The 24266-nt window shown below is 37.6% G+C and overlaps 1 protein-coding gene across 5 annotated transcripts in view; it reads right to left on the bottom strand.

The window, feature by feature from the left end:
* The window catches only part of MYO9A (myosin IXA), a 224388-nt gene that overhangs the window by 37425 nt on the left and 162697 nt on the right, over window positions 1-24266 (bottom strand). For 2 of the 5 annotated variants that reach the window (XM_056128799.1, XM_056128801.1), the window contains exons 23-31: window positions 22886-23035; window positions 21184-21503; window positions 18429-20015; window positions 17363-17462; window positions 11405-11517; window positions 7117-7259; window positions 4731-4954; window positions 3446-3562; window positions 733-921 (exon numbers count right to left, since the gene is read on the bottom strand). In XM_056128799.1, the coding sequence (XP_055984774.1) occupies window positions 733-921; window positions 3446-3562; window positions 4731-4954; window positions 7117-7259; window positions 11405-11517; window positions 17363-17462; window positions 18429-20015; window positions 21184-21503; window positions 22886-23035 (2943 nt within the window). Of the gene's footprint in view, window positions 1-732; window positions 922-3445; window positions 3563-4730; window positions 4955-7116; window positions 7263-11404; window positions 11518-16644; window positions 16858-17362; window positions 17463-18428; window positions 20016-21183; window positions 21504-22885; window positions 23036-24266 lie in introns of all 5 variants that reach the window. The other 3 variants (XM_056128796.1, XM_056128797.1, XM_056128798.1) reach the window with 3 other exon arrangements.

Below are 24266 nucleotides of genomic sequence, written 5' to 3'. Positions count from 1 at the left end.
AAATATGTACAAACTATAATAATTTGAAACAATAAAAGAAAACACTAATAACTGTTTTTAATCCTGTTATTTCTTTTGTAGCACAAATTTCATAATAATGGTTGGCTTGAGCTAGGACTAGAATTAAAGGATGTGGCTCAGTCACAAAGTGCTTGAATTCCTAAACATATTAAGAAAAACAAAATTTGTGAAACAGATCTTCTTTATTCAAGAATAAAGATCTGGGGGTTGGAGCTACAGCACAGCAGGTAGGGCATTTGCCTTGCACGCAGCCGACCGGGGTTCAATTCCCAGCATCCCATATGGTCGTCCAAGCACCTCCAGGTATGATTCCTGAGTGCAGAGGTAGGAGTAACCCCTGAGCATTGCTGGGTGTGACCCAAAAAGCGGAAAAAAAAAAAAGAATAAAGATCTGCTACTTTACTATATTGAAAAAAAGTAACAAGATAATACAGTCATATTTTTCCAACCACAAAAGCAAATTTATATACTGATCTCTATGAAAGTTGGAAATCTAATTTTGACAGCAAAACACTGGAATTTAACTACTGAAGAATGTTTTAACTGCAAAATGTTTAAATAATATGGTCTGATAAACTTTTAAGACAGAGGAAGTTTAGAAGGTCTATAATAATGTTAAATTGACATGTATACTCTAAGACTTTTCAAATATAAGATATCCCAAACAGATAAAAAATAATTCATATTTTAAAAATACATCATAATTATTACCTTTGTGGCTACGCAGTCTAAAGTCTTGAATTTGTTCATATATTCATCTAAAAACACTTTAAAAGTATTGACCCAAACTCTGACTGGAGATTCACTCCAATCACGCTGCTCAAGTCTCATGGTTTTTTCCAGAATCTGTTCAAATAGTGCATAGAGGTCTTTATACCGTATGCTTTTCCCATCATCCATCTAAAAAGCAGTAAGAGAAGAAATGTTAAAGTTGCATAAAGAATTTTTTAACATATACAAAATCAACTAAACTTGTACTGGTAGAATTTAGAATAAGGCTATGCCTAGGAGGTCATCTAATGTCTCTCTGAATAAAATCTGCTAAATATTAGTGAAATCTCTAATAGCTTAAACAATGCAATAATATAGCAATACTGAGAACTTCTACCATGTTTGTCTTAACTTCATTAGTTATAAAACTTAGTTGTGTTCCTCTTACGTAGCAACTATCTCCCACTAGTGCCTCTTATTCAGATAGTTCCACCTTAAATTCAGACGAGATGCTTAGGCCCTTATCTAATGATATCTTTGTTACTACTGGTTCTACTTTTTTTGAAAAAAAGTGACATGACCGTAACTGTATTAATAAACTATAAATGCAATTTTATTTTATTCATTTAAACGAATTCTGGAGTTCTGTAAGAGAAGAAAAAGAGACTCAAGTGTGAGCAAAATGTACTATATATATTTAGAATTTCTCTTTCACCTCTTCAGAATTAGAAGCTGAACTTCCTTATCTAGGGTTAGAAAATTATTAAAGCTCTACTCCAGAATACTGACACTTTCTCTGGAACATCCAACAACCATAAGTACCTAACTAGGAAATACAGGTAAAAGGCAGACAAATAGATGAAAGGTAGTTGAACAGAATTATGAAAATGTGGCTAATGTAGGCCCTTCCCACAACTAGTCACTAGCCACTGGCCAACCCTTCTTTATTATGGTCTTAAAACTCCTGGTTTTTTTTTTTACACTATAGATTCTGCTTTTACATATGAATAATTTTTTAAATGGCCCAATCTGTCGCAACCGAACTGGAAAGAAGTATGAAGCATAGACAGCCCAACCTCAACTACAAAAATTGAAACTGCAATGAAAAAGTTTATCTAAGAACAAAAACCTAGGATCAGATGGCTTCACTAATGAATTCTAGAGAATTTTTGAAGATGATCGCTCAACCTGTTCAAACTCTTCCAAAAAATAGCTGAGTGGGGGAACACCCCCAACCCATGAGGGCAATGCCATAGACAGATTAAGTGATGCAATACACCACATAACAAAAAAATATGAATAGATGCTAAAAAAAATTTGACAATATTCAACAATCTTTAATTGATGAAAAACATTCAATCAATTGGGAATAGAAGAAATATACCTCAACATAATATAAAAAGCAGCCAACATCAATCTCAATGTGGAAAAACTGAAAGCATTTCTCCTAAAATCAGGAACAAGACAGGATGCACACTCCCACCACTATTTTTCAACAGAGTTTTAGAAGTCCTAGTTAGATCAATTAGGCAAGAAAAAAATATATGAGTAATTCAAAACTTTGTTAACAAAGCAAAAGTAATTAAAACAGTGTGCTGGAACAAAAACAGGAATACAAAAACAATGGCATGAAAATAGAGAGCTTGGAAAAAAATCTGAGCTCTAATCTTAAATAGACACCAAAAATAAGACAGAAGCCAAGACTACATAAAAAACAAAGAGGCAACATAGCATATGGGAGAAGATATTTGCATTTAATACATCCAACAAGGGATTGATACAAAAAATATAGAAAGAACACATACAACCCCCAAGCAACCCAATCCAAGTATTGGCTCAAGACCTGAACAGACACTTGTCCAAATTAGACATACAGATATCCTACAGACAAATAAAAAAAAATTACAACACAATTATCAGGGAAATTTAAGTCAAAACCACAAAGAGCTTTACACTTCACACTCGCCAATGTCCTTTATCACAAATATTGAAAACTACTAAGGACTCTGATGGAAAAGAAAAAGTAATTCTGATACATTGTTGGGAGGAATTTAGACGAGACTGGGTGCATTCAGGGTGGGATGGCTGTAGACTGTTGGGAAGAATCTAAATTGTCTTGTCTCTAAGGAAAAAAGTATAGAGTCCTTAATATATTCTGTATTTTTCTACAAAAATAGAAATTTCATAATGATCTACTTGTGGTTTTGTATCAGAATGATATAACACTAAATCGAAGGATATGTTCACAGCAGTATTATTCCCACTAGCCTAAATATGGAATAAACTTAAACGACTATCAACAGATAACTGAATAATGAAGTTATGGTATATACATTTAATGGAACACTACTTGTCATCAAAAAAAGAATCAAGCACTGAGAAACAAAATGGATAGAATTTGACATGGTTAAGCTAAGTAAAAAAAAGGAAATGAAAGACAAGTTACTGGGTGGGTTTGCTCATATGTGGAACATAAATATCTATACAAGTAGCAAAACCCAACAAAACTAACACAGTGAAAACCATGATGACTACAAGAGAGAAAGCAGAGCAGAAAGAATGAAAAGTGGGGTGTTTTGGTGGTGAGAAAGCAATGGAATTTTTGTGGTAGGTGGAGTATTATACACATACAGAGGTATGGAGCTAAATCTCTGAAATTCCATTATACTGAAAACCAGTGATTAGTACTATCTCCAAACATAGTCCAACTTACAGCCAATGCAGATGAATAAAAGCTGAAGATATTCTGCCTAAATTCTTTCAGAGCTTTTTTAAATACAACATCCACTAGTGTATCTTTCTTGCTGTCTTCATTATCTAGGTCATTCATCTGTGAATCACAAAATAAAGAGTTTAGTACTCAATTTTATTTTGTACATCATTTTAAGACTGGGAATGCCATAGTGAACATGTTATTTATTCAACGTAGTGCCCTGAAGATGAAAGCCACTGCTATGAAGGAACCCAGATAAAGTCATGACTGAAGAGACCAAGTGTGTATGTGTGTGAGATTTCTTATTTTCAGTTTTAATAGCTTTTTTAAAAATTGAATTACCCTGAGATATACAAAGTTGTTCATGATCAAGTCTCAGTCACCAAGCTTTATTTACACAAAGTGATGTCTTAGGTTCCTTCTAGCACCATATAATTATATAGTTCTCCTATATACAACAATTTCAATATACGATGGCAAGTCTCACTTTATAAATGAAATACAACATGAGTTATAGCAAAATAAAATGCTATGGTAACCTTAAATTTTATCTGCCCCATCAGGGTTGTAGCGATAGCCGGGCTGGAGTGATAGCCCAGTGGGTAGGGTGTTTGCCTTGCACTCGGCCGACCCAGGTTCAATTCCTCCGTCCCTTTTGGAGAGCCTGGCAAGCTACTGAGAGTACCCCACTCACACAGCAGAGCCTGGCAAGCTCCCTGTTGCATATTTGATATGCTAAAAACAGTAACAAAAAAATCTCACAATGGAGACGTTACTGGTGCCCACTCGAGCAAATTGATGAACAATGGGAAAATAGTGCTACAGTGACAGTGCTATCCCATCTGGCTAATGCATATCTCACTTTTTGGTTCTTTTCTGATAAAAAAAAAATCATATAACTTACAGAAACACTTTAACTTCGAGATCTAAGGGAATATAGACCAAACATGATTGCCACTCAATGCCTCTTTTGCAAACCACACCACCCAAAATGAGAGAGAGAACAAAAGGGAACGTCCTGCCACAGGAGTGGGGTGGGATGGGGGGGGTGGGGGAAGGTGGGAGGAATTCCGGGAACATTGGAGGTGGGGAATGGGCACTGGTGGAGGGATGGGTACTCAATCATTGTATAACTAAAACCCAAGCACAAAAATCTTTAAGTCTACAACTGTACCTCAAGGTCTTTCACTAATAAAAAATAAATAAATAAATAAATAAATAAAGAGAAATATATGAATATGTACATGTATCCTATACTCAAAGCTACTCAGAAAGTAAAGTGTACCTTTTTCAGGAGAAATTCATCCATGCTTTTTAAATCACTGGCACTTGTTATGATTTGGACAGAATCATTTTGCCAATGCACAGATTCTAAAGCCACACTGCTGATCTTGACACTTCCCTTACGCTTTGCCTTTGGAGAAGGTTCTTTGTTCTCTTTGAATTCCTTCCGGCAACTACCAGGCAATTCTGGGCTCAAAGGAGGTGTCTGCTGATTCTGAGATAATTCTAAAATTCAAGATAGTAAAAAAAAAAAAATTAATAAAATATTGTAATCATTCTCCTTTTAAGTTCACTGAAGAAACAAATGTGAATTCCTGAAAAACAAAGTACTGTTAATGTCTGAGGTCAGGCAAGTAAGCCTATGAATCTAGATTGTACATTTGTACAGAAACATTTAAAAATTACATTTTTGTGAAGGATCATATCCAGTGACCCAGTGATGCTCAGGGACACTCCCAGCTTGGTGTTTTGGGTCACTCCCAGTAGTGCCTGGGATTGAACGTGTGTTGCTAGGGACTGAGTGTTGCTAGGGACTGAACATGGGGCTCATGTATGAAAAGCAAGCACCCAACCCCTATAATGATTACTAAAGGAATTATCTATGATCCTCTTTCAGCATTAGAAAATATTACTTAATAAATACTTACCCAATGTTAAAATGTAAAATCTTAATTTTATGCTCCACCTTGAGAATTAGCAAGTGTATTAAGTGTGAAAACTAAATATTATTTATCAGGTAAGCTATATAAGGTTCCAATGACATCTCTAACATTTTTTCCTCTGACAGGGATCACAGGTGCCTCAAATGTGGCCCCTCCATTCCTAGGAGTGAGACTTGACAATCTTTCCTCTATGTCCATTTCTCTTATTCTAGATGAGTTTTTGTTTACCAATTGCAACTATATTTATTTTATCCTTCGTTAAGAGATAATAACTTTCTTTCAAGATATCTTTATACTTAAATACTGACATTCATCCAGCTACTCTTTCACTCATTTATTACCAAATAGCGACTTGTAATGTGTATTAGAGCTGTCATCATTATATAATATCTAAAAAATTCTCATAATGCATATGCAAAGAACTTGGAAAGAATGGACTATGTTTTAAAAACTGTCACTAAGGACACTTTTGGAGAGTTAATTCTAACATTTAAAGATGCCAATGTTGTCAACAGATTAACTCTGAAATGTGTTGTGATAATTGCAAAGTAGCAGCTACCATTATAAAATGCTAAGTCTTGTTTAGTTTTGTGCCACCACCACCCCGGTGGTGTTCAGGGTTTACTCGTGGCTCTGTCATCCATTATCACTCCTGGTGGGGTTTGTTGGCCCATAAGGATGCTGGTAGCACATAAGCCATACCAGCTATACTATCTCTAAAGTGCTAAGTTTTGACTAGGGTACTTACACATATAGGTAAAGGTAAAGGTAAAGGCCCTCCTGTTGTTCATCGATTCGCTCGAGCGGGCCCAGTAACGTCTCCATTGGAGATTTTGTTGTTACTGTGTTTGGCATATCGAATACATCACGGGGAGCTTGCCAGGCTCTGCCGTGCGGGCGAGATACTCTCGGTAGCTTGCCGGGCTCTCCGAGAGGGGCGGAGGAATCGAACTCGGGTCGGCCATGTTGGCTGCGTGCAAGGCAAACGCCCTACCGCTGTGCTATTGCTCCAGCCCACTTACACACATAGCACAATGATTAAGAGTGTTGACTAAGAAGCTAGACTACCTGGATTTGAATCTCAGCTCAATAAATTAGTGTATGTGTATATACTATGTAACCAAGCAGTTTCTCTGTTTCAGTTTTCTCATCAATAAACTAGAAATAATCATCACATCATACCAACCTCAGGAAAATTGTTAGAAGATTTAATTAGTAACTGCAACATGCCTTGCATGTAGTAAACATTCAAGAATTACTTGCTGTTGTCATGCACACTTGAGTGAATAATGCCTTGAATGTTAAACTTTTTGTTTGTTTGCTTTTTGGGTTACACCCAGCGATGCTTAGGGGTGACTGCTGGCTCTGCACTCAGGAATTATTCCTGGCGGTGCTTGGGGGGCCATATGGGCTGCAGGGGATTGAACCCGGGTCTGCGGTGTGTAAGGCAAATGCCCTGCCCATTGTACTATAGCTCTGGCCGAGAATTTTAAACTTTAGAAGGCTAATCAAAGATCACAGTCTTGTTGCTTGCTTCCTGTTTTTATGACATGTTTTCTTGGAATTTTAATTGTAGGTAAAATACCAATTTTATGATTATCTTTTAGAGATGAATTTAACTGCCTGGTTTAATCTCTTACAAATTATGAATACTAGAGCATAGCAAATTATACGAGCGAGCAAACAAATTATCTAGACAATCCCCACCCTTTGTTCATTTTTTACCATCTGAATATTGATGAGTTGGAATCATTTCTGAGCCAGCATAAAGAGCTGAAACCTCTGTTTGGATGTCCGGTTTGGCTCTGGTACTTTTCTTCTCCCCTTGTTTCCCTTTGGCCCAGAATCTCATCTTAGCCTTCTGAGGTCTACTTAAAACAAATGAACAAAAAGATGAGTAAAAATGGGACCATCATGTTCCAGTAACAATATTCACACATTACATTATATGAAAATCTTTCCTGTTTAACCTTCACACTTAAATTGAATTCAAATTTACATTTAAACTTTACCAGAAAGGTACAATTTCCTCATTTGAATACAAATATAACATGGCCCATATAAAATTATTACAAAGCAGAGAAAATAGAATTCCAGGGGCTGGAGCAATAGCACAGCGGGTAGGGCATTTGCCTTGCACGCGGCCGACCTGGGTTCGATTCCCAGCATCCCATATGGTTCCCTGAGCACCGCCAGGAGTAATTCCTGAGTGCAGAGCCAGGAGTAACCCCTGAGCATCGCCAGGTGTGACCAAAAAAGCAAAAATAATAATAAAAATAAATAAAATAGATTTTAAAAAATAGAATTCCAACTCAAGTTCTTTAATTACCAAACTGCTAGCTTTTCAATATTGTTTTAATTCCAGCTTATTAAAATACATTTTTTTGGATCACACCCGGCGATGCGCAGGGTTTACTCCTGGCTCATGCATTCAGGAATTACTCCTGGCAGTGCTTGGGGGACCACCTGGGATGCTGAGAATTGAACCCGGGTTGGCCGCATGCAAGGCAAATGCCCTACCTGCTGTGCTATTGCTCTAGCCCCAGCAACGAAAATACTTTTAGAGAGATAAGTGATATCCCACCATGCTAAAAATATTTTTCCCTCTATTTTCCTTCTGGTTTATAAGCATGTCCATTTTACATAAATGCAATTCATATAAAATTTTATTTTGGGTTTTTGGAATATAACTGGAAGTGCTCAGAGTATCATATGGAGTCATCTAAACCCCTGTACTATTTTCCCAACCCCCATATACACCTGTAAATCTTTCAAATTATCATTATATATTAAAAGCTTTAATGTCACTAATATTCAAAGTAATCAGCATTACTAACAAAAGACACCACTAACTTGAACTGTTAATCCAGGCATAGTGTCAAGTGCTTAGTACAGCACCTTATTTAAAAACAAGTTTATGGACTGAGAGACAGTTCAAATGTTCACCTTGCTGGGACTGGACAACAGCACAGTGGGTGGGGCATCTACCTTGCATGCAGCCAACCCATGTTTGATTCCCAGCATTCCATATGGTCCCCTGAGCACCGCCAGGAGTGATTCCTGAGTGCAGAGCCAGGAGTAACCCCTGAGCATTGCCGGCTGTGACCCAAAAAGCTAAAAATAAATATATAAAATAAAAATGTTCACCTTGCATGCAGCTAACCCCAGTTAAATCTCCAGTACCATTTATGGTGGTCCTCTGAGCACCTTCAGGAATACAAAGCCAGAACAGTCCCTAAGTACTGCCAAGTGTGTCTCAAAAACTCAAAAATAATTAAAAAAAATAGTAAGTTTTCTTCCAAGCTACTATAACCCTTTTACAGGTTTAACACCAAGACTTAACAACATTAAGTCTTAACTGTATTAAGTAACTTTCCCATTGTCACAGCTACTATGCTATGCTGCTTCATTTTTGGTGCTCAAAAAATTCTCTTCCATCACATCAACCGAAGTAAAAACTTAAGATGGTAGCTATAGCTCACAATCGCTGACCTATATCATATAACAAAGTCCATTAGGAGAGGGTTAATTTTAAAACAATCTGTTTGCCACAGTCAAAAAAAAAAATGACGCCCAAAGAAATGAGCGAGATGAAAGTTAGTCTATTTGGTTTTGAAATTCATGTATTTGCCTATATTCATTTTTTTTTAAAAAAAAGGTTTATTTCAAAACTTATACATTTTTATAATATCAAGATATTTATAGATATTTATAATATCTGGGCCTCCTCCTCCCAGATCCCCCATTTTTCCAGTAGCTAGGCAGTCATACCCACAAACTGCCCCTGGCACCATGAAATCACATCAATGACCAAGATCCAGAGACTATAAAACAAAACTCCCGGAAGAGAACGAAGCAGTCTCCTGCTCCTGCGCCTGGCTGTCTTAACCGGGGCCCCTCAAAGGGGACAGGTTGAGTTTCCCTCTCCGCCCCGAGCAGAGCCCCGGCAGCCAAAGACCTCAGGTACCCAGCCACAGCCATGCTCAAGGCCACTCTGCACATGCTCGGAGGAGCCTCACGCATGAAGGAACCAGCAGAGGAATGCAGGTACGTGGGTTCCAGGGCTGAGATCTCCAAGCCTGCTCGGATCGGGACTGGGCCTCCTCCACCCAGATCCCCCATTTTCCAGTAGCTAGGCAGTCATACCCACAAACTGCCCCCCGGTGCCAGGAAATGCCATCAAAGGCCAAGATCCAGAGACTATAAAACAAAGCTCCTGGAAGTGCGGCCTCTTATAGTCTAGTTCTCCTTCCTGGAAAACCCAACAAGCTACCAAGAGTATCCTGCCCACATGGCAGAGCCTGGCAAGCTCCCATGGCATATTCAATATGCCAAAAACAGTAACAATGATATGTCTCATTCCCCTGACCCTGAAAGAGCATCCAATGTGGCAACGTTGGGAAGGACGAGTAGGGAGAGGCTGCTAAAATCTTAGGGCTAGGACAAATGCAGACATTACTGGTATCCACTTGAGCTAATCGATGAATAGTGGTATGACAGTGATACAGTGATTTATAATATCATGAGAGACCATTCTATGTGCTCTGTATGTACAGATACCAATCACTGAAGAAGCACCTTAATAACAAGATGAGCTTAATAGATCAGTAAGACCTTACCATATTCAGTGAGGGCCCAGTTGCCTTATAGAATGTATTCAGGGGCAAAGTAAATAATATGACAAATTACAATTCCATGTCTTCTCTTAGAGAGAACAATTATTTCTCTAAAATCTTCCACTTGTAAACATTTAGATTAAAATCCTAGTCCATGAAAATATATCAATCTCATCTCATCTAAGCTCATTTTATTTTACAACCCCCAAATCCTAAGTCATATGATTTAAAGATTCAACTCAAGTCATATCAATAAAGAAATTAATTAAGGAAACAACCTGAGTGCCCAAGAACAAACAAATGGATAAAAGAAACTATGGCACATTTACGCAATGGAATACTATGCAGCTGTCAGGAAAAATTAAGTCATAAAATTTGCCTATAAATGAATGGACATGGAGAGTATCATGCTGAGTGAAACTGAGTCAGAAGGAAAGGGACAGATATAGAATGACTGCGTACATCTGTGGTATATAAAAATATATATATACATACATATATATATATACATATATATAGCAGAAGAATAATATCCATGGCCAGGGAAAAAAGGGGTTAGGAGGACTGGTCAATGTTGGAACTAACACAAGTGTGTGGGAGGCTGAGGGTAGGTAAGACAGAGAAGATACCAGTATGACAATAATAGCTGGAAATGATCACCCTAGGTAAGATCTGAGGGTTAAAAGTAGGTAAGGGATATTCTTGATAACCTTTCAGCATCAAGATTGCAAACCACAATGCTCAAAGGGTGGGGAGGAAAGAGAGAGGGAGAGGTACAGGGAGAGAGAGAAGGAGGAGAGGGAGAGTGAGAGAGAGAGAGAGAGAGAGAGACTGCCACAGAAGCAGGCAGCGGGTGGGGGTTGGGGGGTGCTAAGAAATGTATACTGGTGGAGGGATGGGTATTAAAATACTGTATGACTGAAATCCAATCATGAATGGCTTTGTAATGGTCTATCTCACAGTGATTCAATAAAAAAGGTTTTAAAAATAAATTAAAAAAATAAAATAATTTGATAAAAATATAGTGATTAAAATATTTTAAGATTTTGTAAGGAAGTTTATGGGGTAGTAAAGATGAGAAAAATTCTTAGAACATTGGTGGAAAGATGCTGAAATCAGTGGTGCATTTTGAGTTAGAAGACTGTATGCCTGAAACTATATTATTAGTTTTATAAATCACAAAGCCTAAATAAAAAAACTGGGGGAAAAAAAAGAAAGAAATGTGAAGCCAATTATACATATCTAAACTATAATGTGTCTGTCACACAGTAGGTACATAGCATTTGTTGAAAAATCTGTAATTGAACTTTATTTCAAAACCGACTGCTTTTCAATTTCCCCTTTAAAACAAGGGTCAGCATTTAATTACAGCAAGTAACACACATGTGTTTTATTACCTTAGATCTGAATCTGAAGTCTTTTGTCTTGTTGCCAACTTTGCAATCTCTCCTTGAGACATAGTCTTATGAATCTTCGTTTCTCCATCAACTGAAGAAAACCGTTGTGATGTCTGTAATAATTACATATGTAAAAGATTTAAAAACCAAGTAACTACCATGGCACTATAATTAAAATTAAAGTTACAGATTATTTAAAAACAAATCCTATTTAAAATTATAAAATACATAATTTTTCTTTGAGAATCATTAAAATAAGGAAAATTGAAAACTATTAATTTCTACAATAATTAGAAGTAAAGAGAGTTCGGGTCTAGGAAAATGCTAAGTAGAACTTACCAGCTCGTTTTAGGACAATTTACCAAAGAATATTAAGAGGAAAGTTTAAAAAAAAGTCATAGAATCTTGGGTCAGCAATCAAAGATGAGCACCTTAGACTTTATACTGCTCTTCCTAAGCTAAATAAATCTTATTAAATTTAACTGAATAAAAGTCCGGGCTGGAGAAATAGTACAGCAGGTAGGGTGCTTGCCTTACCCATGGCTGACCCCAGCAACCCATAACCCCACTAGGAGTGATCCCTGAGCACAGAACCAGGAATAAGACCTGAGTACAGTTAGGCAAGATCTGAGCTTCCACACTTTCAAAACCCTCCAAAGTGTCAAATATTCATGGTGTACAACATAATGATTTGGTATGTTTAATAATAACAAAATGATTAATGCAGTTAATCTAATTAACATATCTCCTCACATAGTTATTCACTTTTACAGTAGCGAGGACTCCTGAAATTTACTCTCAGTTTCCAGTATGCGGTACAATGAGCCTAACAAATCAGAACAGAAAGACCTAAAAGGTGGAATGATAACACTTCCCTGGGACCCAGCCAATCCAGGTTGGAGTGACTCAAAGTTTTTTATGGGGTGCCAATCCCTAGCACCCCATATCATTCCCAGAGTCTTGCCAGGAGTGATGCCTAAACCCAGAGCCAGGAGAAAGCCCTGGGCACAGCCAGGTCTGGCCCAAAACAGGGGAAAAAAAGAAAAAGACCTAACAGGATCAAAGTTATGTACAAAGGTAATTAACCTATAGAATAATCATATAATTTTTTAAAAATTATCTAAAGAAAAATTTAAAAGTAAAATAGCAAGGTATTATATTAAAACAATTTTAATATAACCCATAGTAAGAAAAAGTTATGAGCAAAGATGGCTAATTTAAGAGGGAAAAATTAACAAATTGACTCCATTAGAAAACTAACTCAAAAGACTGATTCATTATGGAAATCTAATTTCACAGGATATCTATTTTGTATAGGAAAATCTCTCCTACTAATTCTTCACCAAGTTATAGTGCTATGAATTTTGCCTGCTACTCATGGAGGTATGGGGCGGGGGGGGATGGGACAGGGGATAAAATACACATATAAATACTAAGTGTGGCTTCTATCCTCGGACTGCCAATCAAAACACTAATATCATAAATGTTGTTAAATATCAACCAGTTTTCCAACTTGCAATGCCCATCTCAAAATAAAGATTGACCCATAAAATTTGCAAATATCTTACTTCACCTTTCTGAGAAATTACTAGGGCATACTTAGTCAAAATGGACTTTCCCTTACTGACGTGAACTAACAAAATTCAGTCTGCTTCATCAGTGATTTTTCTGACAGACATTTGTGGAGTGGGCAATAGAGAACATAAAGATTCAAAGAAAACAGCTGATATCTTAGTAACGAATAGAAATACACATATAAGAAGTGACAGAAGTTTTCGAGGGTAATGAGAATTAAGTGTTACCATACTGGTGGGATAGAATATTGAAATTCTGGAGAGCTCTTTGAGAGTCATGCTCCTATTTATTACCTTAAATTGAGAGAATGATAGAAAAAATTATACAGTTTCTTCTAAATTCAGAAATAGTAGCTCTGCATATAGAGTAAGTTACCTAGGCTAATTTTGCTACAGATAGTTAACGGAAATTATTTTACTTACCATCCAGTAGACTGAGACTAAAAAACTTATGTCACTTTAAAAATATTACTTAGCAGAACGCATCTTTCTGGGTAAAAGTCAACCCAGTGAGAATGAGAAGAGAGTGAGAATTGCATATGAAGACTTATATATTCAACTGGCAGTTAAAGTAAGAGTTTCAAAAACACCAAAGCTATTAAGAAGAGATCAATGAATTGTCTATCACCTGTCTCCCACTCCTCCACAGTAGGTAGCAATGGATTACTCCCTACTCAGAAGGTAATGCTTATAAAATCCCTTTCAGGCAATGAATTTATATTTGTCTTTATTCTATTACATCATATCACCCACAAATGCAAAATCACATGGCTTCTTCTATGATTTAATGAACACACTTCTTAGCAAATGTCAGTGACAGAAATCACTTTGCTCAATGGGAGGAGAGCCGGGCAGGTACTATTGTTTTCAAAATCCGTGTGTCCAGAAAATCAAACCCATTATAATCCTGAAAACTCAGTAAATTTCATTTAGAAACAATTAGTCTTTATCTTTACAACATCAGATGTTAGAATATGGCATATTTCCAAAACAGAAACATACTTTAAAGCTTGTTCCCCACCCCCATCCCCAGTATCTATTAGCATGTTCTAGAAAGCAAAGCTTCTTCATGCAAGTGTCCACCAGAGACTAGTACCATCACCTGTTCCTAAAATAGCTAGTGATGAAACAAAGGGACAGTGAGAAAGCTGGAGAGGTAACTAACACACTGTGCAGAGGGTGCTCTACAACTTCCCGCATGCAGTGGCTACCAAGCAGGTGAAGAGTCAGAGGCAGAGGCTACCAGCTAGTACCCCTAAAAGGGGCGAGTGCTCTAAGCAGAAAGTTCAGCTTCCAGATTCATCCCAGTGAGAAAAAAAAATTCTACCACCAAAAGAACTAAGGTTTGTAACAAAAGAAACTCTCAGGAACAAAACAGCAATTACAAATGCTAAGTTCTTCTACAAATTACAAAAAAAAACAACAACTGTGAACACTTAGAGAATAAATTAAATATGCTCCCTAATTACATAAAAAATATGTACTAGTTTTCATTAAAAGTACTTTGATTTCATAATTTCATCTTATATGATGAAATCATACTGACACAATGTTTTATTTTTAATTCAAAAAACAGGGCACCTTCAAAATAGATTCTACCCTACACTAAAGAGAGTGCTTTTGCTGATATATATACAAACATATCTGGCAGATTTATATTATACACATATAAATGAACGTACAGATTGCTTTATACTTTTCATAATCCTACAGTCTGGCAGAGGGAAATGACTCATTTATCTAATTAGGGAAATGAGCAAGGATTTTTCTGGGTATCTTTTGTCTCTATCCTTTTAAAAATTATTGATATTATCATTAAAATGCTAAACCTGGACTGGACAGATTACTCATGGACTAACTGTATGCTTTGCATGTAGAAGGCCCAGCTATAATCTTCAGCACTGCAGGCTCCCCTGGAAACTCCCAAGAGAGACACCTGAGCACTGAGCAAAACACTCCCTGAACACCATTGGGTGTGGCTCAAAAACATACTTACAAAAAACTAGTCCTATCTCTAAGTAAAGATAATGAGGGCAATTGGAAATAAGCAAAAATTTTAACTTTTTAAACACTGGCACAATTCAAGAAGTTTAAAGTTAAAATATGCAGTGAGTCCAAAAGAGCACCCTAAAATTCTCTTTCCGTAATGAACATATACTAAAAATTAGAAATGTAACTTAATTAAGAATACTAAAGGAAATGAAACACCTATCACTATACACTTCATTGTATTTTATTACTTACTAGACCAGCAGGCTCTAATAAGTAACTGAAAATTCTATATTTTCTAGGCTAATGCCAAAGTCACAAAGAATACTTTTAACCATCAATACATCCTAAGCTATCAAATCATATATAATGACTTTTTGCTGACAGTATCTATATTCATAGCCAAAATAGTAAAACTTTATTAAAATTCATTTCAATGCTACAATTTGTGATTAATAAAAACGAACATTACAGGGGGGCCAAATAGTACAGGGGTTGAAATATTTGTCCTGAAAGAGAATGATCTCAGTTTGATCTCTGGTAGCATGCTCTGTTCATTAATTTGGGAGCCAGGGATGTAGCAAGGAACTCAACTGAGTTCTGCCAGGAGAAATCCCTAAGCAGAAAGTTGTGCCACAAACTTATGAATAAGTAAAAAAAAACTTATGAATAAGTAAAAACATACTTATGAATAAGTAAAATATGTACACTGCATGCTGCCTTCTTCTTGACTGGATTGGTCTAAAGAAATAGTTTTGGTACTAATCAATATATACTATATATATTTTTATGTGTAGTACAAATTTATACTATCAGCAAAGAAAAAAATGGAGGGAAAAGTGAGAAAGAGGGACACAAAAAGAACACAATTTCTGTTAAAACTCTAATGGAGTAATCTGTTAAAAGTTACTTTTGGGGGCTGGAGCAATAGCACAGAGGGTAGGGCGTTTGTCTTGCACGCGGCCAACCCAGGTTCGATTCCCAGCATCCCATATGGTCCCCTGAGCACCGCCAGGGGTAATTTCTGAGTGCAGTGCCAGGAGTAACCCCTGTGCATCGCCAGGTGTGACCCAAAAAGTACACACACAAAAAAAGTTACTTTTGTGCTACTCTGGGGATCAATAAAAAGTCTATATAATCTGACTTTTTTTTTTTGCTTTTTAACAAATACTTTTATAATAATATATAAATACATTTTATTTATTTTCTACAGTTGTTTTCAACATATAGTGGGAAAGTTTAATTGCAAAAGAAACTCTCTGATTTAAAAATGTTTACAATCTAGCCCTTCAAAAGTTTTTTAAGGGCCCCTACTCTAGATATTTTAATATTTAACATAATCATTCCTACACTGATATGCAGTTAAATAGGATTAATTTGGGAGCTAGGAATGAAGCTCAGTGGTAGAGCAATTGCTCTGCATATATTAGGCTCTGGTTTCCAACACCAGTATCACACACACACAAAAAGATTAATTTTTGCCTTAATTTATATAAAGTGCCCTTTATCTAATTCTTACCAAATTAAGGTTTAGTTTAAGTTGCTGTGTTCACTGAGGTTTCCCATGTACAAATCATTATATGGGAAGAAGCTGTGAAGGTTAGCTTTAGATTAGCAAAAAACTACTTCCATTAGATTTGCTTGTTGCTAATTTTCTCTATATTGCTGTAAAATTACCATTTCGGAGTCACTATGAGAGGCCTGACCCAGGCTGGATGCAGAGCCTAGCTCAGAGTGAGGAGCTCGGTCATGGGAGAGAAGGGGCTCAATAATGTCATCGTAATCATCTTCCTCTGTGTCCCCCTCCCCATCGGCAAAAGTACCTCTAGTCAAGAAATCGGAGCGCGTCCGCGCCATTCGAGCTTTCTTTTTATGGGCCGGTCTGGCAACCTGCTTGACCAAATGATAAAACAAATAACACAACAATGTTTTGTTTTGTTTTTGGAGATGATGCCAATGAAAGACATCAGAGAGCTCATCAATTTCTTGAAATACCCCTCCACCCAACCATGCCCTTTCCACTAGAAGTGACCAGGATTACCAAAGAAATCCATACACAATACTCTGGACAAAGACTAAGAATGAAAGCTAAACTGGTTTTCCATAGATGATGTCAACTTTCACTACCATAAGAAGTCACTGCGGTCTCTTGCATAAAATGCCTTTGTTTTCTTAGCATTTTATTTTTTCTAAACATTACCTAGGTTTTTAGACACCATTCCCTGCCTAGTATATGCCTCCCTAGTTAGAACAGAACTGACTAACAGTTACTTTCTCTATAAATACTCGAGAGTAAATGGGTATATAAAGTGATCTACTTGTAGGAATATTAATTTCCAGAATAGTGTACATCTACTTCACAAAGAAGACAGATAAAACGATATTTAATACTTACCTCTCCTTGACCTGGCCCGATAAGCTTCACAGGCTTCCAAGCTGGTTCACTTATTTTATGAGGTTGAGGATTTTCACTGCTTAAGGCTTCTTTACTTATACTTTAAGATGAAACAACAAGAGAGTGAGTTCAGTCCCTAGCAGGCACTTCAAGGCAGCAGTCTTAATATATAGCATGAAATATAATCTATCTAGTCAAAGAATTCCAGCACATTCCATAAATATCTTAAGATCTTACTTAATTTTTAAAATATTATGTAAAGACACTACTATCAATAATTTATATGTAAGGGGATAGCTCAGTGGCTTAGAGCACCTACTGCAAGTTTAAGACCACAAGCTTAATCTCAAGAGCTACCATATATAATCAACGAGATCTAAGGTGCTTCTGCTTTTGATGGACAGCTCTTCTGTCTGATCTGACAACACATCTGGCCACATCTCAGCCATGTATGAACACAACTGAAGGAATACAACCCCCACCGATCATCACTACCTAAAAGATATGCAAGTCTTATTTGTTGTGATGAGACAGTATAGGCGATAAGGTTCCTCCCTTGCAGGTGGCCCACTGTGATTCAGTCCCTGGCACTGAATATGGGGAGGTACAACCCCTGGAGCACAGAGCCTGAAGTAAAACCCTGAACAATGCCTGGTGTGCCCCCCCAAACAAAAACAAACAAAAGAGATGTGCATGCATTGCTAACAGGGAGTGTGACCCTGACATTAACTTTAAAGCCTGACAGGAACATGCTTTAAACTGCCACAACAGCTCCTGAACTTACTGAGCACTTACTGAGTATAGCATAAACACTTACTGAGTGATTTCTCACTTAATAGAAGGGAATCTAAAGCTCTGCTATTTGTGCTTAGTCAAAGAATTGTGAGGCATAAAAATTTCAGATGGTTGGGTTAGGGTCGGTCACATTTAGGGAGTATTTTTACACAGAGAAATTACTACTTTGATAGCACCTTAAAAAAACAGTTGGAATATTGTTAAGGACCCTTAACAATAACTCTCCAAGAAGTTTCCCATATAAATCCATAAAAATAAACATTTTACTTACAGTGAAGTATTCATATTGTCTTTTGGTGTGAAGAAAATGGCCCTATTAGTTTCATTTCTGGAAGGATCATCAGATTTGTGGCTGTAAGACTGAGAAGACCTGAAATGTTCTCTTTTTGAAATGCGATTATTGGAGTGTTTAGAGGATACATTCAGCTGGGGACACATTTTATCTGTCTTGGGTAATTCCTTGACAGTGTTAGATTGGCAGGAGCCTCCTTTTGCTTCAAAGAACAGGGTGACAGGCCGGTCTTTTGGGGGTAAGTGAGTGGTGGGGCTGACTTTTGGAGCAGAAGCTCCATCTTTTACATTTACTGATGGAGGCCTTAGTACACTGGTTTCTCCTTTATTTACAGTATTTAGGATGAGAGAGGAAGGTCTCTCTACTCTTTGCTTTGACTGATGAGAAGATGATGGCAGAAGAGATCCCCCAATTTTTGGTTTTTCAACTGTCTTAAAGGCTTTACGCTCCTTCTCTAAAATGCCTGTCTGTTGTCGAATCTGTTCCATCATCTCCTTTTCATTCTGCTGCTGCAACTGCTTTTGCCTTTCTTCCTTCTCAGTGTTTAGCTTTTCTAACTTTTTAAGCACAGTATTAGAAGAATCTGAATTCAAAGAAGTAACAACTGGATTTTCTCCTGAGAAGTGATACTTCTCTCCAGCTTCCCTACTGGTATCCAGAGGAAGAGCTGGAAGCATTTCTTTATTTTCCAAGAGCCTGTTTCTCTTAATACTCGTATCCAGTTGGGAACTAGTTTTCGGTGGATCTTGTTGAGGAATATAAAAAAATGTAGGCAGACTATTTGAAGTAAAGGAGTCTCTTATCTGTGGTTTCGAGGCAATAGATTGAGAAGTACTAACTAACTTTTCTTTCAAAGTTCCATTCTTCAAATGCACTAACTCAGAGGGCGCCCCCTTATGAATCAATGCATAGTTAGTGTCACTTGAGGCACTGCTGATCCTGTCCTGTGAATCCAACTTTGGGCTGCTAGGTATCTTAGGTGACTGAGGCTGTAAGTCCTCCTCATCTGGTTTGCTCTTTTGATTTTCTTCGCAGTTCAGAAGTTCCAAACTTCCTTGAGAGCTTTCACTTTCAGGTGTGCCCTGGAGAGACTGAAGGCCCTCAGAAATCAACTCTGTAGACCACCTGCGTTCATCTGAAGGAGACACACCACCAAGAGAGCGAACTTTCAGCAATTCTAAGCTAAATATAGCTTGCTCTAGTTCTCTCATTCTCCGACTCTCTCTTTTGGCCCGGCCAACTTTCTTCTGGTGGAGATCCTCCAAGGACTTAGGTCTTTCTCTTACAATCACATCTTCCTGCAAGTTGGTACCACTTTGGCTTCTGGTTCTCTCCTGCCGGCTGTATGCAGGCTCCTTCAAGTCCTCTGAACTTTCATAGCTAATTCGATGACCCTCTATCACAGATTTACATTCCTCTATGGCTTTTATTCTGTTGTCAAAGGAGCAATCCTCCCATTCTGAAGGGTTGGAACCCTGAATTTTCAGAAGTCCAGATGACTCAATATTCACCAGTTCAAGATTTTGTTTTATTTCTTTTGCTTTTTGTTCTTTTAAAACTTTAAATCTAAATTTAAAAAAAAAGGAAAAGGAAAAAAATGATTATGTAACTCCAAACTACCACACCAAGGTATTACCAATATGGAGTGCATACATTACCAGGATTTGAAGAAGGATGTCTCCAAACCCATTTTCCCAAGGAACTGAACTGTGCCTCTTTGGAATACATATGTATGCTTTTAGGCAACACCTAGCTGTTCTCATGGCTTACTCTTGAATCTTCTCAGGAATCACTCATAAAGGTACTCAGGGATCATATGGTACCAGAAACCAGACCAGAGCTGGTCATATGCAAAGCAAGCACCTTAACCTTTCTACTATCCCGCCGGCCAAACTAAACATTTTTAATTAGGCATCTTGTCAAATTATAAATGAACTCAGACACTCTCATTTTTTTAATATCCTTATTGTTTAAGGTAAAGCTTAAAAATATAATTTGAGGTTTCTCTAGGTAAAAAAAATGAGTAACTTCAATTTTCAACCTAAAGATTCAACCTCATGCGGTGGTCAACTCTTAACCATGATAACTACATACCATTTAGGTTGTCTATCCAATTTATTTCTATAAACATTTATTTAGTTTCTATTATAGACTACACATGTAGGTTCAAATATCAGGAGGAGTAAGAATAGCCAAGATAAGTACCAGGAGGTTTACTCCATGGCTTGAAGGCCAGCTGCACACGCTAGGGGGAAAGGCAGCTGAGATAGAGAAGGGAGCACCAAATAAAGGGTATTGGGAGGATCCTCCCAAGATGGGAGATGCATGCTGAAAGTAGACTACAGACCGAACAAGATTGCCACTCAATGCCTCTTTTGCAAACTACAGTACCCAAAAGGAGAGAGAGAACAATAGGGAATGCCCTGCCACAGAGGCGGGGTGGGATGAGGGTTGCGGGGGTAGAAGGGATACTGGGATCTTGGTGGTAGAGAATGGGCAGTGGCTGGGGATAGGTACTCGATTATTGTATAACTGAAACCCAAGCACAAAAATTTGTAAGTCTACAACTGTACCTCATGGTGTTTCACTAGTAAAAATTAAAAATAAAATAAAATATCAGGAGTACTACAGCATAGTGAAGACAAATTAAACATAACCAATTCTAATACAAGTTTGACAAGTGTTAAAATAGAGCACTTGGGAAGCAAGTAGTAATTACAGCAACAAAAATTACCTTTGTCTTGTTCTGAATCCTCTACATGCTGACTGCAAAAGAATAATTCTATTCCTTAATTCTTTGTACTTCTTCCTTTCCCTGTAGCCTTTCCATCCTGCCTGTATATGGACAGCAGCAGAGTGTCTCCGCCTGGAGTGCCCTCTCCACCTCTGCTGAATGATGATCGCTGCAGTCCGGAGCTCCAAGAATCGTTGCCTCTCTACGTGAGCACGCCAGGAAGCCTGGAGAAGAGTGGCTGCACTAGCTATAACTAAAGAATCAGGCCGCACATCTTCATTTCTGACTTGTTTCTGATTTAAGTAATTCCTCCAGAACCGCTGAGGGAAAGACAAAAATAATAAAAGCTGTCCTCATAGCAAATACCACATTTCTACAAAAAAGGGAAAACAACTGATATCTTATGCCATAATTGGAGGTTAAGTGGCTCGATGGCAGAATTGTGGGTGGATTAAAGATTTTAAAAAGATTTCCAGGTATGCTTAACTGAAACAACTATTTTAGAAAATATAGCTTACATCTATTATTAAATTTAAGATAATTTAATTTTTTATGCTTTAGGTTTACAAATTAATTTGTTATTGTTTTGGGGCATCATTTGACTGTGCTCTGAACTTACTCCTGGCTCTGTATTCAGGGATCACGCTTGATGGTGATCAAAGACCATATGGAGAACCAGGAACCAAATTTGGCTCAGGGACATACAAGAAAAGCACCCTACACACTGTAAAACTATAAATTTTAACAAATTATATTCCCATGCTACAATATGCTGACATTAATTTGCCAACATTAATATATTTCAAAGATACAAATATTAAATTTATTTTGGTTTGGGAGCCACAACCCGTTACTGACCCTAAACTCAAGAATTACTCCTGGCAGTGCTTGTGGGACCATATGAGATGCCAGGGATCGAACACAAATCAGCTACATACAAGGCAAACACCCTACCCGCCTTACTAATTGCTCTAGCCCCATATTTCCTTTCTTAAAGATATTAACAATAATATTAAGTACCAAGGAGCAAAATAGCACTGTAGCACTGTCCTCCCGTTGTTCATTGATTTGCTCGAGCAGGCACCAGTAACGTCTCCATTGTGAGACTTGTTATTGTTTTTGGCATATCGAATACGCGAGAGGGAGCTTGCCAAACTCTGCCATGCAGGCAGGATACTCTTGGTAGCTTGCCGGGCTCTCCGAGAGGGGTGAAGGAATCAAACCCGGGTGGCCTGTGTGCAAGGCAAACGCCCTACCCGCTGTGCTATCGCTCCAGCCCAAGGAGCAAAATAAAACAGATAAATGTAAAATAAGGTACTTAGCCTCTTAGTAGATAACAACAATGTATGTGTAAATCTCAAATACCACTCAGAAAATTGTTAAATAAAAATGACCACGTCTACAAAAATTGAGACATATAACTCCTTTGCCATAATTCCTTTGCCCCTATTCAAATATCACTAAAGTAACTATAAATTCCATTTAATATAAATTTTACTATATTAATATTTATTAAAAGCTCTGATTATGTGCCAGTTAATCTGTTGGATGTTAAAAACCTTTTAAAATGAGTAATGTGTAAATCTCATCTATAAAGTCACATGTATTTGTATTTAAATATTTCATAGTAAAACAGTTCTGTTTACTAAAACAAAAGTCCTATCAATGATGTATCTTATGTTAAAAAATCTTTGTCTCCCACCTGGATAATCACAGATGCCTGTCTCAGGTGTAAGAAATGCTGCCTACACAGCAAGACCCTGAACCACCGCTGCAATAATATAATTCGGCGGAGCACCTCTTGGTGAAGCAGATCTTGTAGATGCTGTCGCTCCTGCTCCTTGAGAAAGACCTATCAAAGGAAGAAAATATGAGAAAGGCTTTAGAGAAAAATGAGAAGCTATTTTATCGGTCATCCTTCCTATGATAAACTTTCTGAGATGAAAAAATGCAGTGGCAGACATTAAAAAGCAGTTCTGACAACATATCCCTATTACTCTATACAAAGTAGCACTCTCAAATTAAAAAGGCAGTATTAAGATACAGGAACAGGGATCAGGGGTCTCGGGTACGCCAGTGATGTGGGAGAGTGGTATTGCTGTATACCCAAAGCACAGACTAAAAACTGTAGTATTGAGACCTAAACCACAACCACCAAATTTGAAAAGTGCCTGTCAAAGTTGCAGGTGGGGAGAGGGAAGGAAATAGGCAGGAGGGAAGGAGAGATTAAGATACATAAGAGGAAATATAAAACCACAAATATAACAACTTCAAGTAAGGACCAGAGAGACAGTATAGGGGTAAGGTGCATGCTTTGTATCTGAGTGGCCCTGGTTTGATCCCTGTTACCACATGGTCCCCTAAGCACTGCTGGTACAGGATTAGAGGTCCCCCCAAGAACTGCCAGTATGGTCCCAGAATTCCCAAACTCACTGTGGTGTTTATAGCCCCATTGAAGATCCCTCCAGCAAAGCATCCTTGGGCCCTCCACTGAACCACAAACCAATTAATAGATATATCACCTTCCATTTGTTTCTTTGTTGCTTTTTTTTTATAAAGTAGGAAAAAACCAGGTAGGGCAGGAGCAATTGTACAGTGAATCAGGTTCCTGCCTTGCATATCATCCACAGAGGCTCAATCCCCACTACCTGCTCCATCAGGAGTGATCCCTGAGTTCAGAGCCAGGAGTAAGCCCTAAGCACTGTTGGGTTTGGTCCAAAAATAATTAACCCGGGGCTGGAGCGATAGCACAGCAGGTAGGGTGTTTGCCTTTCACGTGGCCGACCCGGGTTAGATCCCCAGCATCCCATATGGTCCCCCCAAGCACCGCCAGGAGTGATTCCTGAGTGCATGAGCCAGGAGTAAGCCATGTGCATCACCGGGTGTGACCCGAAAAAACAAACAAACAAACAAAAAGAAAACAAAAAAATTAACCAAACATTTTTAAAATTTTAAAATTAAAAAATAAAAGGTAAATATTAGCTATACAAAGTAAATAGTGAACAGAGTAAACAGCAAGATAGAGGTACTCACCAACAAGGAGTTGGAAATTATAGTAAATTATAATTGAAAATTATAATAAT

The sequence above is a fragment of the Sorex fumeus genome, unplaced genomic scaffold, assembly GCF_029834395.1.
Source record: "Sorex fumeus unplaced genomic scaffold, SorFum_2.1 ptg000067l, whole genome shotgun sequence".
Lineage (NCBI taxonomy): Eukaryota > Metazoa > Chordata > Mammalia > Eulipotyphla > Soricidae > Sorex > Sorex fumeus.
Note: the sequence above shows the minus strand (reverse complement) of the source record. Positions and strands in the feature narration are given on the sequence as shown.